General features: G+C 38.9%; 1 protein-coding gene across 2 annotated transcripts in view; it reads right to left on the bottom strand.

Moving 5' to 3' along the window:
* The window catches only part of ephb4a (eph receptor B4a), a 46635-nt gene extending 31627 nt beyond the window's left edge, over nucleotides 1–15008 (bottom strand). For both annotated transcript variants that reach the window (XM_052101752.1, XM_052101743.1), the window contains exon 1: nucleotides 13971–15008. In XM_052101752.1, coding sequence (XP_051957712.1) covers nucleotides 13971–14049 — 79 coding nt within the window. In that variant the 5' untranslated portion in view covers nucleotides 14050–15008. The remainder of the gene's footprint in view (nucleotides 1–13970) is intronic.
* Nucleotides 15009–20725: the final 5717 nt, after the last annotated feature.

A 20725-nucleotide genomic window follows, 5' to 3' on the forward strand; every position in this document is an offset into this window, starting at 1 on the left:
TGCAAACCGTGGTTTGTCTGAAAGATTACTTGACTAATCCGTGTTGAGAAAGTCGTGTATAGTTAGGCTGGTTTAGAGTCATGCCCACCAGACGACCAGAAGCATTTCATAGGGATATATGGGTGCTAAGCAGTCTATCAATAGGACGATTGACAGATATTGATCAGATAAACAGGCCAAATGACAAGTGGTCGACAAATATGGGTGTTTCAATAAACAATGCCAATATATAGAGAGCAGAGTGTTTTGTACGAATTGCATTTTTCGTGTATCTTTGAATAACACAATAATTATTTTATGTATTTATTTATCAATTTTTTACATTTATTGTGGATCAACAATATATCCCTACAAAAACAATTTAGTGGCATCTTTGACCCACACAATATTTACTCAATATTCCCAAATGTACAGAAACTTACATGAACTTTTGGCCAAGCTGGCACGGGTATCAGCTGTTGGCAGAAATCTCAAACTGGACAAATATCAGCCGATTAATCGTTCTGGCCATCTTTCACTATGAATGACAATTAAACAAAACTACCATGGTTCTCACAAACAAATGTAGACTTATGGATAATAGCAAGAACATTTCTCAGGAGGTGACGTTAAGTCTTAAAGTATTTGTCTTGAAATTTAAATTTGGTTAATTTGTTACAAAACTGTGCTTTGTTGGATGTAGCAATGGTACTTTAAAGTGGATTAATTGAGATGGAACTTTTCTGAAAGGGTTTTACCATGAAACGGTTACTAGTAATGTGTGGTCATATTTACCTTTGCACAGTGAAATTCCGCAGGTGAAATATAGTCAATTGGAAACTGTACGATCGGGAATTTTGTTTCCGTAGGTGAAGAATTTCCCATCGCAGATTTTTGCATGGAGTTCAAGTTTGGTGAACTTTGACGGGGGAATTTGCCTTACTGACCAACAGGAAGTTACTTGTTTTGGCAGTTACCTCTGTGTGGGCAGTGCTTCGTAAATAGCTACTCAGAATAATCCCAATGGACAAGCACAATGTGCAAAAGTTTTAGGCACTTGTGAAAAATGTTGCATAAGTGAGGATGTCTTCAAAAATAATGACATAAATTGTTTTCATTTATCACTTAATGTCATACAAAGTCTAGTAAACATAAAACATCTAAATCAATATTCGGTGTGACCACCTTTGCCTTTAAAACAGCACCAATTCTCCTGGGTAAACCTGGACACAGTTTTTCTTGGTTGTTAGCAGATGTTCCAAGCTTCTTGGAGAATTCACCACAGTTCTTCTATCTATTTAGGCTGTCTCAATTGCTTTGGTCTCTTTATGTAATCTCAGACTGACACGATGTTCAGTGGGGGGCTTTGTGGGGGCCATGACATCTGTTGCAGGGCTCCTTGTTCTTCTATTCTAATCTTTCTATTTGCAAAAGTAATGTTTGTGAGTCTAACATTTATATTTCCTATTGACACACTGAAGCTGAAGATATAAATAACCATCTTAAGACAAATGCTTTTGTGAAACATCTTATGTGCCTAATACTTTTGCACAGTACTGTACATTTCAACAGTGAGTTTCTTTTTAACTTCACTCTCCCAGAGGTATAAAGTGCAGCATTAAAAATAGGCTGCTTGGCATTTTGTTTTTGGCTGGTTTCACACGCGCTCAATATCCGTCCACACCTTTTTCGTCCGCGGAATTTCACCCTGCGAAGGTAAATGTGGCCACGCCTTTGGACTATCAGGATGCTCAAACCCACTCTGAGCTATGACAGAGCAATCTGTGAGCAATACAATTTCCTCAATGCCAACAAAACACAAACAAACATACAAAAATCACAATCTGTGAATGGGCTAACTTGTAAAAGGATCAAGACTAAAACCTTTAGTATTAAAGCCTCATAAATGCATTTAAAAGATCTTACTAAACCACGCACGCACCTTTTACAACACAAGAGGAAAAGCCAGCTGGTCTGAAAAGGATGAAACATCTGCTACTGACACAGATAAACAGCAAACATCCCTAGCTATCATATGAAAACATGGATTTGTCTAAAAATGAGACCACCACAGTAATGTTTTGCCTCTGTTGCCATGGTATGGTTGAACAGGGACTCGTGAAAGGGAAAGCAGATCACTCTTAAGTCCACACCAAACAAATGATGAATACTTCTCTCGTCTCAACTTGTTTACATACTTCATTACTCCAACGTATCTTTGTGCTTGGATTCATTTCCTAGTCACTCTATGAGTAAAGTACACTAAAGTGTGTTTACACGTTTATTGCTGTTTGACTTTGAGAAAATTAAAAAAGAGGGAAAAATAGGAAACTATGTCAGAAACTGTTTGCGTTTGGACAGAAAAAAGTTTATGGCCAGAAACACACTACTACAGAAGCATGGAATTGCTTGGCTAGCGCATGGCAAATGGACGGTCCAGTTGTACTTTTTTAAAATGTGTTCTTGCCTTATACCAATGACAAACTTTAGCTCTAAAAACTGTTCCACTAGCATCACTAAACGGAATTGCCATCAACTAACTTTCTAAGCACTAATCTCTTCAAACTGCTGCTCCGCCATGTCAGTAGTTGATCTTAAAGGAAACGCTGACCATAGATGTTAACTCCAAAGTTTTAGCCAATGTCCACTGTAGCGCCCCTTGTGGCAAGACTGAGGACGCAACATGCATGTTTTGGGCCTAAAGATCACATTAGCCACTTTTCCACTATAGGACCAGTGCAAGCCAGGACTTTCAACAGGCCAGCCGGGGCCAATAAACTCAGTCTTCGAGCCGAGAGCCCAAAATCGATCTGCATTCCTACCATCGAGCCAATAGCCCCGCAGGGTTGCCCTAAAATCCGCCCTTAACACGCCACCCTGGTACCAGTGTCACACACACACCCATTTCAAGCAAGAGGGAAGCTCAAGCTGAGGAGTCATGTTATCTAATTATGTAGAATATCGATTTTATATAGTTTGTAAACATAAGTTAGCTAGTGACTTCCGGCAACACGAGAGACGGCGACCGTTGTCGACTGGATGTAGGCATGTCCAGCAACACGACAAAGTTGAGTAATGTTTAACTTTATGCAAATGAAGAGCGACTTTCGGGAGCGACAGCCAATACAAAAGAAGATGGTAGAGCTCACGTGATACTAATATTTTAATAATAATAATAACTGTAAAGAAACAGTGCTGTTTAGAGTCTCCATACACACCACTAGAGACCTAACCACCAGCCACTGGCGGCATGCAGCGACAAATTAGCTGGCAGTGTGAACGCAGCTTCACATTTGCCGTTTATAATGGTTTATAAAATGTTTTCTCCTCGGCTCTATAAGGTTAATAAGCCTTTTTTTTTTATATATAATTATATGGCTTGTTTCATTTAATAAGCTGTATTCAGCATTTTTTTACCTGCTGTCCGAGACCCTTTTAAAATGGACAGCAACCTATTTTTGGTTGACAAACACTATGTTAGACAACGTGTGAAAGTAAATGTGAACCTTAGACTAGAGAGTGAGAGACATTGAGTAATGATTGCTCACCATGAGCAATAACGTTTGCTGAGCATGCAGTTACCTGTCTAGTACTGAATTTCAATCCTTGTGCTTTTTGAATTGTGGGTACAAATTTCATTTGCTCAGTCATGTCGGCCTGGCTTTCAGCTCAGAATACTCAAATATGACATATATATTACACACTCAGACTTGCACATTCATATGCATGTCTTAAGGCCAACACACATGCACTCCTCCGTTAAATAAAACGCATATCCTTTACATCCCACACTATAGAATGATTAATCATCGTGTTTTTCTAACCCAAAACAGCACACATTTCCAAAAGAGGTACACTTACTGAGATTTATTAGTAACACCTGTAGGCCTACCTATTCAAGCAATTATTTAATCAGCCAATCATTTGGAAGCAGTGAAATGCATAAAATCACACAGATACAGGTCAGGAGCTTCAGTTTAGGTTCACATCAACCATCAGAATTGGGAAAAAACAGCCCATCTGGCACCAACAATCATGCCACAGTCCAAATCATGACTGTGGCATGATTGTTGGTGCCAGATGGGCTGGTTTGAGTATTTCTGTAACTGCTGATCTCCTGGAATTTTCACAAACAACATCAGAATTTATTCAAAATGGTGCCAAAAACATCCAGTGAGTGACAGTTCTGTGGATGGAAATGGCTTGTGGATGAGAAAGGTCAATGGAGAATGGGCAGTATCTATGGTAACTCAGATAACCCCTCTGTATAATTGTAATGAGCAGAATAGCATCTCTGAATGCACAACACGTCGTACCTTGAGGCGGATGGGCTACAACAGCAGAAAACCATGTTGGGCACTTTATTAGGACCACAGTATTCCTAATAAAGTGCTCAGTGAGTTTATTCAAAATTGCAAACACATCGTATTCCAACTACTTTTTGAAATGTTTTTCAGTGCATGCTATAAAACACAATATGCAGTATTCAATATATGGTATGCAGTATGCAAGTATTCCATTCCAAACATAGTCAAGGACAGCCTTTGCAATCTGTTGGTCTCATCTACCATCATTCCTATGATTATCATTACATCCCCATATGGCTGCTCACACACTACATCATAAATGCACACAAAGACTGACCCTTAATCATATCCACTGCAACAAGCACACACAAAGACACACACACACACACACACACACACACACATTGAGTAAGTGTCAGTGGGAGGGAGGAGGCATGCTGATTTGATTGGTGTGTGAAAAGAGAAGCAGACTGTTCCTCTCTTCTTTATACACACACACACAAACACTGGCCCAGCATAACCCCAGCAGATCTCCGATACATAATACACTCTCGGCATGACTCTCCTCTTTCATTTCTTTGTTTCTAGCACTGCCTGTCTTTCCTGATCTCTCCATTTCTCACCAGCTTTCACTGAAGATCAGAGTGTGAGCATGCATAAGACACGCGTGTTTATCAGTAACAAATCTAAAAATCAGTTATAAAATACATTATAGAACATTTTTCTCGTATCACTCCATAATGTGCTTCATTTCGCATAATAAAATCATTGGAACTCAAATTAATATTTCATGTCCATTTATTTATTAATGAATCCCCTTTCAGAGTTAAAAAACACCCATTTGCTTTGCATTAGGGTCCTGATCATCCTGTCCAGGTAGACAGGAGAGCCAGACAAGGAAACAGCAGACTAATAGGAAGCAAGTGCTGTGAAGACGGAGAAAATGAATGCCATTGAATGTGCAGTGTGCGACGGTGGGTAAATTGGGGAGTGCAAGTCACTTGGGGCACCGAATGAGGCAAATTGTGATTTGGATCTCACACCAAGTCCTAACAGGAGAACTAAAACTAAAAGTTCAGACGGGAAAGTGTACTTGATCTGATAAGACTAAATAATTTTAACATTTGCACGTGAGCCAACACTTTAGCCGAAACGTTATAAAAGGAGCCACAATTTTACGTTGATGCTACAGCAGTTGTGATTTTCATCTCACATTTGCTTTTTATGACAAAATCAGTTGGGTTTAGGTTTAAGGTTTTGGCAAGGGAGGTTGGTTTTGTTAATTTAAAACTCTGCAGAGCATTACCCCTAAAAACCTCATCGGTTTAGGAAACAATGTAACTCTCTTTTAGGTCGACAGAGTGAAATTTCCCCCACAGGACAACCACGATGTGTGTAATGAACCATGAAATGTCATTTAGCAAAAATGCCGACAGTCACGCATTTTTTGTGAGATCAGGCTGGTAATGATGTAAAGAACTCTTCAGAGCTTATGTAACACACTATAGCTAAAAAAAAATGTTTTGACAGATGCTAAATCAGAGTAGAAAAGTAAATGTGTAGATATGCTAAAGCATCAGGGTATTGATGGCTTTGTTAAAGCATTCATTCTCTAAACAGCTGCCATAATTGTGCCAATTAAAACAACAGTAGTTGAGCACAACTGAGGAGGGCAAATATTACACAACATGTAGAGCAGGTATTTTTCAGCAACAGCATAGCTACCCAAGACGGCTAATCACATAAAACCAGAACCAGCTCTTCATTCCTATAAAGCGGCCCCAGGAGACTGAAGGCAAAGTAGGTGAGGGAATTATTTCAGGCAGACCAAACGCCAAGCTCCCAACAGTGAAAGCGGGGGACATGATTTACCAAAGTAACACATGTTCCTGGATCAACATCCTTTGTAGGTCCAGGAACAACATTCCCATCAACCAAATCAAAGCCCTAGCCCTATCCCTAACCCTATGCCAAACCAAAGTCCATGGATCTGCAAACTTTTCTTTGCATTTTTTGCACTGATTGTAAAGGACAGCTGCAGTTCTGTGGAATGGATTTTAGCAGATCTGAGAGTACCAAACACTTATTGGTAGCTGAAAGCATAATCGAATTAGGTTTCTGTGGAAACAGGTTGAATGTGGTGCTGTCAAAATCCAAACCTACCCTTAAATTAGATGGAATTTATATGAAAGCCTGACCTTATCCCAAACCCCTTAAATGGCAGACACGAAACTGCATATATTAAATTGAGTCACAATCACTTTAACAAACGTGAGTTCCATGTGCGGGTCCCTGAGATTCTGATCTGAGCTCTGAAGTGGCAGAAGGCCCTACGGATGATTGGGATCAATGCTGGACAATTGTAGGAATGGTGAAGAAAGCGGCTGTTTATATACCTCTGTACTTTAACTATTTGGATTACATGAAAAAGATCCTTGCAAAATTGAACTTGCAAATCCATGTTGAAGCGTCACCACAAAAATGCCCCACTTACAGAAACAACATGTTTGAGGGTCCCTCAATCACATGATCGCTTTTCTCTTCCTTCTCTACTGATTGTGTCTGTCTCTGTAAGGCCAAAGTTCTTCTCTCAGGCTAAATGGTGACTCTCAAAGGCTTTTTGAGGCGTGTAGGAGGATGGAGAGGGAATGACGGAGAGAGAGAGAAAAAAGATAAAGCGAGAGACTCTTAGGCAGTCAGCCCCTCATCCATCAGGCCGTATTGACACTGAGGCACTGGCTGAAGAGACATGAAAGCAAGAGACAGTCCAATCCCAACAAGAGCCGCTTGAGTACTGTTATCAACCCATTAATCTGCACACAGTGTTTGGATCAGCAACCGGTGCATTGCAGACCACACACTCCAACACAAACATACACAAAAGAACAAAATATGGAAAGCTAGTTTTTTACATTTGCTGAAGAAAATAAGTGGTGCTTGACTGTGAAATAGTCACCGCCATGATGCTAGGTGCTGTGGCTGGTTTCCAGGGTATTTGCAGCCTGTTCTCATGAAAATAAATAGACTGCAGTGACATTTCGCATGACATTACATTGTTCATTACACATGTCGTGGCAGTTCAAATGTAAAATTTCCACTGTATGGCACTAATGCAAGTTAAATGATCCCCTAAAAAGATGAGGTTTTTAAGGTCGTTTTAACTTGTGTGAAAGTAAATAAAAGTAATTGTTGTTGTAGCACCTCTAGTGTTAATTTCACCAGGAAATTGCCACAATATACTGAGCCACATAAAATCATTTAGAAACAATTAAGGTATAGTAAAGTGATTCAATGAGAGGTTGCTTGTGTAGGTTGTTGAATGTGGTTGCTTAGTGGTTCTAAGCATTTTAATGCCATTTAGTGCGATGCCATATGGTGGCTAGGGACTTCTGGGAAATCAAAGGAAAATTCTGATCTCTAGATTTGGCTCGGATCAATCCTTCAATGTAAGTGTATAGGTCTCTTTCGCTCGTTTTATTGTCCTTCAGGTAAAAATTATAAGTCCGATTTCTTAGAGAAGTAATAGCACAAATCTCATCAACAAACCACATTATCAATCATGTTATGTGGCAAAGTTTAATACGTAACCGCGGTCACATTTACCTTCGCACGACCGAAATACAGTCATCTCAATGGGGATGGGATTTGTACTGTGCCCGCATTTATACCATTGTGCACTGAATACACAACCTGGGAAGTTCTGCAAAACTCTGCCTTTGACATTGTACCTGCCTCAATCCCTGGCTGGCCTCGTTTTGCTGAAGGGTAATCGGTGGGCCAAAGGACCCGAGAAAGCCCAGGAGGCACAATGAAGCCCCAGAAGTGACGGTGGGAACGCAACTTGCCCTCGCATGCACTAGCACACCCTCAGTTGGCCAGATAGTGGAAATGCGGCAATTCTTTCCTACTAAGCAGCTAGCAGCACCAGACCAGCACCAATCCAGCACTAATCAACTAGGACCAGCATAGAAATTCATGCTGATCCAATATGGTTTGGTCAGCTGGGTAGTGTAAGGGGTTTGGTCAAATCCCTAACATTAACTATGGAAAACAGTAATGGTGACACTTATCTTAGCAAGCTCCTCTAACAGTTCCATTCACATGCAATCCAGCGCACAGGAAGCTCTCTGGATATGATACAAACATACTGTGGTAACTCTGTTGAGACTAAAGGTGCAGGACTGATGATTAGAGATGAAAAGCAGAGCTGCAGTTTAAATTTTCAAGCGGCTAATCACAGGATTAACATCCAAAGAGAGACAGAGAGAGAGAGACAGAGAGAGAGAGAAGGTGGAAAGGGCTGCTTTAAATGCAAATCCCTGTCTTATAAAAATCAGTTCCATTTAATAGGATTTCAGGGGAGGGATGCACATTTCTGCAGCAGGATAGAAGTGTAGAAGACTTCACTGCCAAAAAGAAAACAACTAAAGTACAAAAAGAAAGAGAAAAGGATAACGAAAAATGCCCTTTAGTCGATCTACAGTATGTGCAAGTGTTTCATGCACTGTTATCGAATCTACAGTGACACAGCTAAAATATATATAGCCGATAAAGCCGTTCAGCCGTGGAGTAAATTTGAGGGTGAATCGTCTAACTTGCCATGGGTTCCCTCAGGATTTTCCTATAGATTTTTATAATGGGGTTTTTGAACTTATGTGTAAAATAAGGTTACTTGATGATACATGGATGTTTAATTTTACAACAGAAATTACACAGTCATACATCCAATGTGAATTTTGAAGCCGCCGTATTTTTTTAAAAAGTATGTAATTTAATACAGCTTCAAAATTCCCATTTGAGACGCAGTATGTCTGTATGTGAGGTGTGTCTGAGCACAAACGCTAGAAGCAATATGAACAGCAACTTAATTCTACGTGATTTTTAAATGTCCCCATTAACTCACAGTTTGATTGGACTAGCAAAATTTCTATTCCATTCCCAATCTGTTGCTACAAGAGTAAGTCAATTTCAACATGTTTGTGTTTGAGAGAGAGAGAGAGAGAGAGAGAGAGAGAGAGAGAGAGAGAGAGAGAGACAAAAAGAGCCAGCAAAAAGACACAGATTAGGGATGAGAGAGAAAGAGAAACATTAGTGAATAAGTGACAGAAGGTGGACTACTAGCTAAGCTCTTTTTTGCTCCAGGGTAACAGAAGCAGGAAGACAGAGGAGTTCCTGAGCTATGACCTCACATGAAAGCCATTGTTACTTCTCTCTTTTTTAGCTTATATTTCCTCACAAAGGGAATTAGAGATCAGAGCAGTGATCCTGAGAAATCTGGCATTAGTTTAATCTCACACCGAGGGTTTGACAGAATCAAATCCAATCTCCCCCCTGCTGCTTCTGTTTCTGACTTCACAATATTAGTCATTACAACTGCCAAAGCCCCCCATTCCCATCTCCCTACATTGCACACTGTATTAAGTGATTTATTGGAATTTTTTGGAACAGTTACCGAACTGTCTTATCAATTTTAGCAATTGTTGGAATTACGCATGTAAATATACACCGATCAGCCACAACATTAAAACCACCTGCCTAATATTGAGTAGGCCCCACTCGTGCCACCAAAACAGCCCTAACCCGCATCTCAGAATAGCATTCTCAGATTATATTCTTCTCACCACAATTGTACAGAGCGGTTATCCGAGTTACCGTAGACTTTGTCAGTTCGAAACCGCATCTGCACCTAATAAGTAGACATGGCTGCATGCATGGGAAGATCACTGTTATAGTGGTACTTTGGTGACAAATAGGCTGTTTGTTACGACATTTCAATAAACCTTTGGCGACTTCCCATGAGAAAAAGTTGGCAACACTGGTCTCTCTGCATCCTGCAAGCATTCACGTTTTACCGGCCGCGAAGTGCGTACTTCATCAAAAGCAAAACATCCTCTGACAGTACACGATTTCAGACACAGCTCGAGACACCAATGATCATCAGCGTCTTCAAACAACATTTACCTCCTCAGTGGTAAATTTACAAAAAAGTTTCTTTTTATTTTTTTTATAGGGTTTTTATAAGATTATAACAATTCTTTTACTGTTATTACTCCATGTGGAGACACATTCTTAGTTAAGCCACAGAGACAAAAATAAAAAAATTACCATGATGCCATGAGAATTGGCACTGTGATTTTTAGAAATGTGCAATAGAACTATTAGAGATAAGATTATATCTTAATGAATAATGCAAAATAATGGGTAGTAAACATTATTTATGGCCGGTAAATGTTCACACACCATTGGCAAATGTAGCAAAAAGTTAGTTTGGATTTCGATGTAAACATTTGCAGGAATAACGATCTTCGGCAGACCAAGACAGCTCTCTGTTCCGGAATTAAACACTTTGATCAACTTCTCACTTGAGAGCACTGGCTATACGATTTCTGACACTCATCAACTAATTACCGATACAGAAACCCATCAATCTCTCATTGATTGGACACCGTGTTGCTGTTGGAGGAGCATCACCTGCTTGTGTCTGTCACACAGGTCGGTTAATTGATTTTGGTTAGTGGTGAGCAGGTGTGTTCACCGCACCATGAAAAGGCTAATTTACACTTAATGGGCGAACGGACTTTGCTTAGTTAGTCTACAAATGATGATGAAATGCAGTGACGTTTTTGTTCTGCCAAAGTGTTCGTTTGGTGAGATTTCTTCTGTTCGCACACATTTCTGAAATTCTTGACCTAGGAGATCTTGGCTGGATGAATACCATTGATGATTGGTTAAAACTATTTGTGGGTGTGGTTTGGATGTGATGCTTTTATTTACAATCATGTGTGCCAGCTGTGGAGTAGTTACCTAGGTTACTGTCATTAAAATGGACAACTTTGATGCCCGTCTCTCAGATATTGTGTGGAAGTATGCTTTATTTTTTTTTATTTATTTTTTTTTTTTTTACATGATTTGCAACAATAACACTACAAAGACAGCATGGCCACAAAAAATTAGTGGAGAGAGATTTGAATTTTTAAAAGTGAAAGGGGCCGTGACAAGTTTAATAAAGCAAAGAAGTGGCACAGCACTTAAGAACACTAAAATATAAAAGGATTTTTGCATATTGTTCAGTTTACTTAATTAAAATAAAGCAACACAATTCTAGAACATTTTGTCTTGACTTGATTTCATTACAAGTTAGGACTACATGAATACTTTTTGTAGCATTGATGAAACTGGGCAGGGGATTTCCATTTCCCAGAATGCTTTGCAGGGGACTGGATGGGGTGAACAATTGTTGAAACTAAGTGTTATTTTATGCATTTTAGAGTATGGTAAGAATTGGAGGAGATGAACGTGTTATATTGGCATTTAAAAGGATTGTTTGATAGGCTGGAGTTTTTGGAGATACCACTGAGGTGAAGATTGGTGCTTGGTCTTAGGTTCAGGATGGACTCACTTCCAGAGAAATTTGATTTGAATGCTGCTTATCTCTATAAGCAGATGCTGTTAAACTGACAGTGCAACACTTTCACAGTTGTTACACCTGGCATATAATTATGGTTAATACAAATTTAATTAATTGGACCAACTTAAGACAATTCATTTTATGTTCTCTAATTGTTCTGACAAAATGAATTTAAGTTTGTACAACATGAACTAGAACAAGTAATTTCAAACCAATTCATTTTTGTTGGAACATTTTAATAGCATGGAAATGTTTTCCTCAGTTTAATTAAGGTCAGTGAAATTTTGTTTTTTTTAGTGTAGGGTGCTTTACACCAATTAGTTATTACAAGACAAAAACTTTCAGTTTCTTCCAAAGTATAAACCAGGCTGAATGCGGAACAAACCGTCCGTACGCCATCAATTAATAAGCAGCCTGTGGCAAACTGATAGACCCTCAACAGGTATGTGGTCACCAGTTCAACATCTCCTCAACTCAACCTTTCCTGTGCTGACTGAAACCGTCAACACCAAGAACAGCCATTAATCATTCTATTGATCAGAATAACTACTTATTGAACTTACTGGATGGAATGTCCCATGACAATTACAGGACTCAAATTTCTATTGACCCAAGAATCTATATATTGGCTGCCCTCTTTGTAGTTTAACATTTGAGTGTTACATGAGATGCACTTATTGTGCCTCTGCTTGATCCACCCAGAGGTGTTTTTCAATGAGAAAAGAATGGCTTAAGAATGAAATCAATGTTATTAAGTGCATGGTCTATGGTGATTACATGGGCAAAGTAATTATACCCTATTGATTATTTAAGAGCATTTTAAACGGAAAGATGTGAAAGCAGGTAGCAACCATTATGACTGCACTTTTAGAAATTTCCACATTGTCTCTACTTTTGTTCCCACTTTCTGGAAGATAATCATTAAAGGAATGGCCCTGTGCACCCCCTCCTTTCAAATCATTCTTACACCTCTGTGTGAAAGACAATAATTTGGAGTCGTTTTCTGAAAGGGGAATTTTTTTTAACAAATTCAGCCAATTAAACAGGACTTTCAGAAATCTTCACCATCATGACAACATAAAGGAAACTAAATTTTTTCATACATACTGTCACAAATACGTGACGGATAATAACTGGGCACAGCAGAGTAAACTCTTCAAAGTACCATGATAAAAGGTTTACAGCGCTAATATGCAGTCAATACATCATACACGATCTTCCTCCAATGCGTGCTGCCATTTGTGTACATTAGTAGCGGCTGTCATTCCTCAAACAAACAGCTACTCAAAGAGTCTTTTCAAGCACATAATATGGTTATTTTATGTAACAAACAGCCTAATTGTCACCAAAGTACCACGATAACAGTGATCTTCCCATGCACGCAGCCACGTTGACTTATTAGGTGCAGATGCAGTTTTCATTTACACAATCAGCAACTCAAACATTCTTTTCAGGCATATATCACACTTGTTTTCTTAGACAGCCAAACTACCACAAATGCCCCATAACAACAGTTTAAAGCTCATATACTCACAGTGAAAACATGTTGATCGAGCGTGATTATCCGATGCACAGAGCCAAGTCTGTGTACATATACCCAAAATGTATGAAAAGTCAAACTGCGCATATAGGTAAACCGGACTAATGATATTATTTGTTCATTTGTTTTACAGCTAATAAAAAAGAAATAAATAAAACAAATACAGTACTGCAGACATAACCCATTTGTTTACTGTATTATATATAGTATTTTGTTTAATTTTTTTATGACAAGAAATAAAAACAAAATATAAAATAAAAAATACTCGTCTACACTCTGCCCCCTCTACCGGCTGTGAAGTGTCACGTGCAAAAATAACTCACTCAAGGGGAATTTGGACTCTACTCGTGAAAAGGTTAATGAACCTGCAGAATCATTTTATAAAGGAATACATCTCACAATCTCGCAGTGCCTCTGGTCACCAATTAAAGGGCCAGACCTTGTGTAATAAATTCAGTTTAAGCTTGACAAACCCCAGAGTACCATTACCTCAGAAATAATACATACGACTCCTGAATGATTGCTCAGTAAGAGCCATTGAGTAGTTTTAACTTGTGAAAGCATAGAGCATTGGTCTTAATGGCTAATCAAAACATTGTATAGTGAGAAAAATATATATTGATCCTACATGTCATGAGGTGATATTGTTTTTCCACATAGTATGTAGCAAACTGGCTTCCTGTCCCCCTCTTTAATGAGCAAACAGGTAGTTGTGTTAATAAAATGATGGAGTTACCTTCCTCCGCCAACGATTTGAACAGGAACTCCAGCAGGATAATCCACAGCGCGGCCACATTCCTGGAGAAGAGCTCCATCGCGGACTCTCAAGTGTTATTTGCGATGAATGTTTACAAAAATGGACAAACAGAGTTAGGTGCAAGGATCGTCAGCTGGGTGTTGACCCCATAAGGAATGTTCAATCTCGCGGTGGGAGTCGTCACAGGAGAGAGGGGAGCCACCAAGTCTTGAGAAACATCAACTTTCAACGATTGCTCAAATGAACAGTATTAGGCTATATATATATATATATATATATATATTTAAAAATAACAAGTAGCAGAATAAAGTTTGCTATAAGGAATTATAGGTCAAAAAGTCAAGCGATAAATAATAAATAAATAAAGGCAACAACAAAAAGTTTTGAAAATCTGCAAAAACTTAGTGCGCACACTGAATGTCAAAAATAATGTCCGTATCTTTAGAGAACAAAACCAGATACAATCTCCAAAACGACCCCACTACACACGCAAGCATGTGCCAGATTTGCCCAAAACATACGGAGCGGCAACATGCCGTACGCTCGGCTGCGTGGACCCCCTTTGTGAGGGGAGTAGGTCGACTTGTCCTAATTTTTCCACTCGGAAATGGGATGGCTTTTAAATCCCACCTAATTAAACAGTCCTGCAGGCCACTTCATACACACACCGACTGGACGAAAATATCTGTATCTGCTTACAGGGGGTTAAATCATCTCGTCGTCCTCTTCCACCGGTCGAATTCTGATTTCCGCCAGTGAACCCAGCGCGTCCTTTGTATCTTTAAAAAATATGAAAATCCTGCCAAATAAAAGCGATGCTTGAATACGATCAAACCCTAACTCAACGTGCGACCATTGCGCGTTTATCCAATAGCGAATGCAGGCGAATAGAGGAGGAACTCGTCTAAATAATAACGAAAACCGCAGCGTGCGCGTTCGATATGAACACAATCTCGGGAATTCCTAGAAGTTGATGCGATGCATTGAGTTTTCCAGGCGCTCGCTGTGGATGTGAGGTGGTCGGTGAGACTGGAGAAGCAGTCTCCTCCTCTCTGGGCACCTCCTCCACAAACACTCCCTCCATTATAGGCTCATTCAGACTGCCCGTCAATAACAGGTAATGTGGGACCGAAAAACAGAATCTGTTTATTACAGCATTTTCTCTGTTTTCTCTTAACAATTAGATATGGGACGTTATTATTTCAGCTGTGGGAAGTCGCTTATTTGTTCCTCTGGAAACTCTGATAAGATTTTTTTTCTTTTCTTCCTTAATTGATTAGAAATCTGAATAGTCTTACCTTGAAATGCACTTTTCATTTTGACAAAAAGTCAGTCCTCTGTCTAGATAAGCTACGGCTGGTAAAGATAAAATATGAACAAATATTGAAATTCATTTTTGCTTCCTGTGTCTTATCTGGCTTATCATTGCGACTTCCCCATGGGTCGCACAAACAAAAAAGTACTATGGTCTGGGCATGTTGAGTTTAAATCAACATGGGGGTATGGGTTGGGGTATGGCAGAGGCCTCTCAGCAGGTTGCGCCCTAGGCGACCGCCTACTTCACCTACGCCTAGGAACGGCCCTGCCTTACCCCAACCCATACCCCCCACCCCCACCCCCAAAGTAGACTGAACCCCTAATGGTGTGTTCACATACAACACGAAGCGAGCGTTTCCCGCAGCACAATTACATACAAAGTCAAAGCAAAGATGCGAATAGAAGCAAACAGACGCATGAACCTAATGACGTGACTCGAACACGCGAAAACGCTTCATTCACGTATTCGCGCAAGTTGAAATTTTTCCGCATGCACCGTTGTTGCGAAAGCCTATCAGCATTGAGATTGTCCGGATGTTACTGATGTACTGAGGTAGAATTAGAAGAAATCTGGAAAAATGGATGATATATTTTTATTTTTTATTTTCGGGGGTTCGGGGTTGGGTGTCGCAGTCCTTTTCTGCAAATCGCTGCCCCCTTCGGCATATCACGGTGCTGTTTTGTGGCCTGTTCTGCATAACGCGGCAGCTCATTTCAGCTTTTCGCAGCCGGCCCGGTTCTCCCGATGGCCAGTGCTCACTTGATCGCCCCAAAGTGCGTCAGCCCACCGGGAAAATTACCGGTATGCCAGATTACCAATCCAGCCCTGATTGACACCATCATTGTACCATCGCTAAGACACATTATTGGGGTAAGGTCCTAAATATAAATAACAGCAAAATAACATTATATTAATATAAAACAAAATGAAGAGAGAGTACTATAAGTGTCAGTTCTATAAAGAGGATGATGAGGTCAGAGTGGAGGCATCAGAGATGTTAGGATGAAGTTAGGGAGCAGAGATGTGAGAAAGTGAAAAGAGTGATGAGACAAGAAAAACATTAGAACCCTCTCAAAAAACCACTGTGCAGTTGCTAGGGTAATACCATGGTAATGGATGATTACTATTTTATATTTCATGGTATTGTGGTACTCCAAGGTACTTCAAAAAATACCATGGCTTTAATATGGAAAAACATCGCAAAATCACAGACCATGTCTAAAACAATTTATACTGTGATGCTTTTTTGAGGAAGATAACAGAATAGGCTATTATTTGTAATAATGGAAACAATGTAATTTTCTTATTTAGATATGTGTATAATTAAAGAATATGTACATTCAACAATGTTTCATTCAACTGATCACAAAGTATAGTCAGGACATTATTGATGTTAAAAACAGCACCATCACTATTTGAAAAAAGTAATTTTTGATCAAATCTAGACAGACCCCATTTCCTGCAGCCATCACTCCAACCCCTTTTCCTTGAGTAATCATGCTAAATTGCTAATGTGGTATACTAGAAAATCACTTGCCATTATATCAAACACAGTTGAAAGCTATTTGGTTTGTTAAATGAAGTTTAACATTGTCTTTGTGTTTGTTTTTGAGTTGCCACAGTATGCAATAGACTGGCATGTCTTAAGATCAATGTTGGGTCAAAAATGGCAAAAAAGAAACAGCTTTCTCTAGAAATAATTTTTTTGAGGAATAAAGGCTATAAATGATTGAAATTGCAGAAAACCCGAAGATTTCATACAAAGGTGTACACTACAGTCTTCAAAGACAAAGGACAACTGGCTCTAACAAGGACAGAAAGAGATGTGGAAGGATCAGATGTTCAACTAAACAAGAGGATAATACATCAGAGTCTCTAGTTTGAGAAATAGATACCTCACATGTCCTCAGCTGACAGCTTCATTGAATTCTACCCGCTCAACACCAGTTTCATGTACAACAGTAAAGAGAAGACTCAGGGGTGCAGGCCTTATGGGAACAATTGCAAAGAAAAAGCCACCTTTGAAACAGAAAAACAAAAAAATAAGATTTGAGTTGGCAAAGAAACAGACATTGGACAACAGATAATTGGAAAAGAGTTGGAATCCCACTTAATTTTTTGGGATAAGCTAGACTAAGGTGTGTGTGAAGTGCCCGACAAGACAGCCACATCTATGGCAAGTGCTACAGGAATTGTGGGGTGAAATGTCACCTGAGTATCTGGACAAACTGACCGCTAGAATGCCAAAGATCTGCAAAGCTGTCATTGATGCACATGGAGGATTTTTTGATGAGAACTCTTTGAAGTAGTTTAAGAAGTTCAAATTGTAATAGTAAATTTGAATGTTATTAATGTCCCGACTATTCATTGTGATCAGTTGAATGCTACTTTGGTGAATAAAAGTACCAATTTCCAATGATTCCAAACTTTTGGTGGTATATATATATATACAGTACTGTGGAAAAGTCTTTGGCACATAAGATGTTTCACAAAAGCATTTGTCTTAAGATGGTTATTTATATCTTCAGCTTTAGTGTGTCAATAGGAAATATAAATGTTATACTCTCAAACATTACTTATGAAAATAGAAAAGATTAGAATAGAAGAACAGGAAGCACTACAACTGATGTCATGGCCCCCACAAAGCCTATCTATTAATTGAGAATAAATAGATAGAAGAACTGTGGTGAATTCTTCAAGAAGCTTTGAACATCTGCCAACAACCAAGAGAAACTGTGTCCAGGTGTACCAAGCAGAATTGGTGCTGTTTTGAAGGCAAAGGTGGTCACACTGAATATTGATTTTAGCTTTTTTATGTTTAATAGACTTTGTATGACATTAAGTGATAAATGAAAACAATTTATGTCATTATTTTTGAAGACATCCTCACTATGCAACATTTTTCACAAGTGCCTAAAACTTTTGACCTGTACTGTATATATATATATATATATATAATCAGCGCCCTTTTTTATCCTTTCACCCCTCCCTTCTATTGTTTGTGCACACCACTGCTTTAAAAGGCTGAACACTCGACCATGAACAAGACGGTGAGGCACCTGGAAAACCAAAGTAAACCCGCGCCTTTAACCGTGCTTTGATCAGCGCTTTCTATTGAAAACCCAGACTACAGCAACCGCTGACTTTAAATCAGTGAATGAGAGGTTCAAATTAGCTGTCGCAAACCCTTTTTCTTTCAAAAGTTAGAAGAAACCACACATTGAGACCCCCCACCCCCCACACATGCTAATGCTTCTCTGGAGCCCCCTTCATCACACCTATGTGGATTGGTGTGTTATTGGCTAAAGGATTGCACATTCACTCAGGTTCTTGTCATGCTAATTCAGGCACTTGTCTTCTCGCTGTAAACCATTAGCTGCTGCAGGAAGGGCATGGAGGAAAAGTGTGAGATTTGAAAAGGTTGGAGGGAGAGATGCTGAGGGCCTTTGAGAGATGAGCCACTGGAAAGGAAGTAAAATCACGCCGTGGCATGTTTTATTTAATGTTTAACAAGCCGTTTAAATGCAGATGAGGACGATACTATCAAATGTGAGAATTTTTAGGCTACCTCACAAAATGTGAGTTTTTCCTTTTAACATAATGTACCTTCTGCGATGGTACAAAACAGAAATGACTGTTACAGTAAATAAAAAAGGCTGAACATGGATAAGGAAAGGCATGTCATATGTTAGGGGTGTGAATTTTTGATTACACTTAAACACACCAGTATAGACACCTATCAGAGCAGACAGAATGAGCAATAGTCAGAAATAACAAAATGCCGGTTTTATCTGTTGTGGTCTATTTTAGAGCATTGAAATTGAATTGGGCACACTGAGGCATACATTATAACACTGACAAATAAATAATACCATGTTTTCTGTATATGTGTTATCATGAAAATCCATTGTATTCTTTGAAGTACTGTGAAATACCATTTAAATACCATGGTACATGGAGGTGTCAATCGTCACTATGGTATATACAACAAAGTACTGTGGTTTTACCATCTGAAACCAACTCTGTACTATGGTATCGCCATTTACCACAGAATTGTCTGTTGGGAAAGCTGACTTTTAAAAGCAAATCACAAAGGATAATGTGTGCTGTGCGTGCACATACACATACACTCAGTTGCAAGGCACATTTCTATAGAGGTGTTTCTTAAAACTGGAGTACTTTCATGTCACATTGATTTTTATTAAACAAACAGATTTAAACTTTTTTTTTGGAAACATTTTACAAGGCCCTTATTATATATATATATTTGGTACTTTTCAAATGCCTTTAATGCTGTCCCAGACCCAGACTTTCAATGTGAACCTATGAAAATCCATATAAATATAATTAGTTAAATTTTTGGAAAACTATGAAAATCTAAAGGAAGGGTTAAATGAACATAAACCATTTAAAAATACCAATTTTGACGTAATATTTTTTTTCACAAGATATTAAGTGTACTTGTTTACCAAGTAAAACAACGTGAAAGAAAACAAAATCAAAAGTAAATATTACCTGTGAGCAGAGTATTTTTATTTGTCGTCATTTCCAATCAAGCTGAAATTTTCTACCAAAAAAGAGTGAAAATATTAATTAATTGTGAGAATTTAGGATGCATTAAATGTTAGTTATGAAATTAGCCTTAACAAGACAATGAAGGTAGCCATTATATTTCAAAACCATTACAAATATACAGGTGAAACTCGAAAAATTAGAATATCGTGCAAAAGTTCATTAATTTCAGTAATTCAACTTAAAAGGTGAAACTAATATATTATATAGACTCATTACAAGCAAAGTAAGATATTTCAAGCCTTTATTTGATATAATTTTGATGATTATGGCTTACAGCTTATGAAAACCCCAAATTCAGAATCTCAGAAAATTAGAATATTGTGAAAAGGTTCAGTATTGTAGGCTCAAAGTGTCACACTCTAATCAGCTAAACACCTGCAAAGGGTTCCTGAGCCTTTAAATGGTCTCTCAGTCTGGTTCAGTTGAATTCACAATCATGAGGAAGACTGCTGACCTGACAGTTGTGCAGAAAACCATCATTGACACCCTCCACAAGGAGGGAAAGCCTCAAAAGGTAATTGCAAAAGAAGTTGGATGTTCTCAAAGTGCTGTATCAAAGCACATTAATAGAAAGTTAAGTGGAAGGGAAAAGTGTGGAAGAAAAAGGTGCACAAGCAGCAGGGCTGACCGTAGCCTGGAGAGGATTGTCAGGAAAAGGCCATTCAAATGTGTGGGGAGCTTCACAAGGAGTGGACTGAGGCTGGAGTTACTGCATCAAGAGCCACCACACACAGACGGGTCCTGGACATGGGCTTCAAATGTCAAACGTCTTACCTGGGCTAAAGAAAAAAAGAACTGGTCTGTTGCTCAGTGGTCCAAAGTCCTCTTTTCTGATGAGAGC

The sequence above is a fragment of the Xyrauchen texanus genome, chromosome 3 (genome assembly GCF_025860055.1).
Source record: "Xyrauchen texanus isolate HMW12.3.18 chromosome 3, RBS_HiC_50CHRs, whole genome shotgun sequence".
Taxonomy (NCBI): Eukaryota; Metazoa; Chordata; class Actinopteri; order Cypriniformes; family Catostomidae; genus Xyrauchen; species Xyrauchen texanus.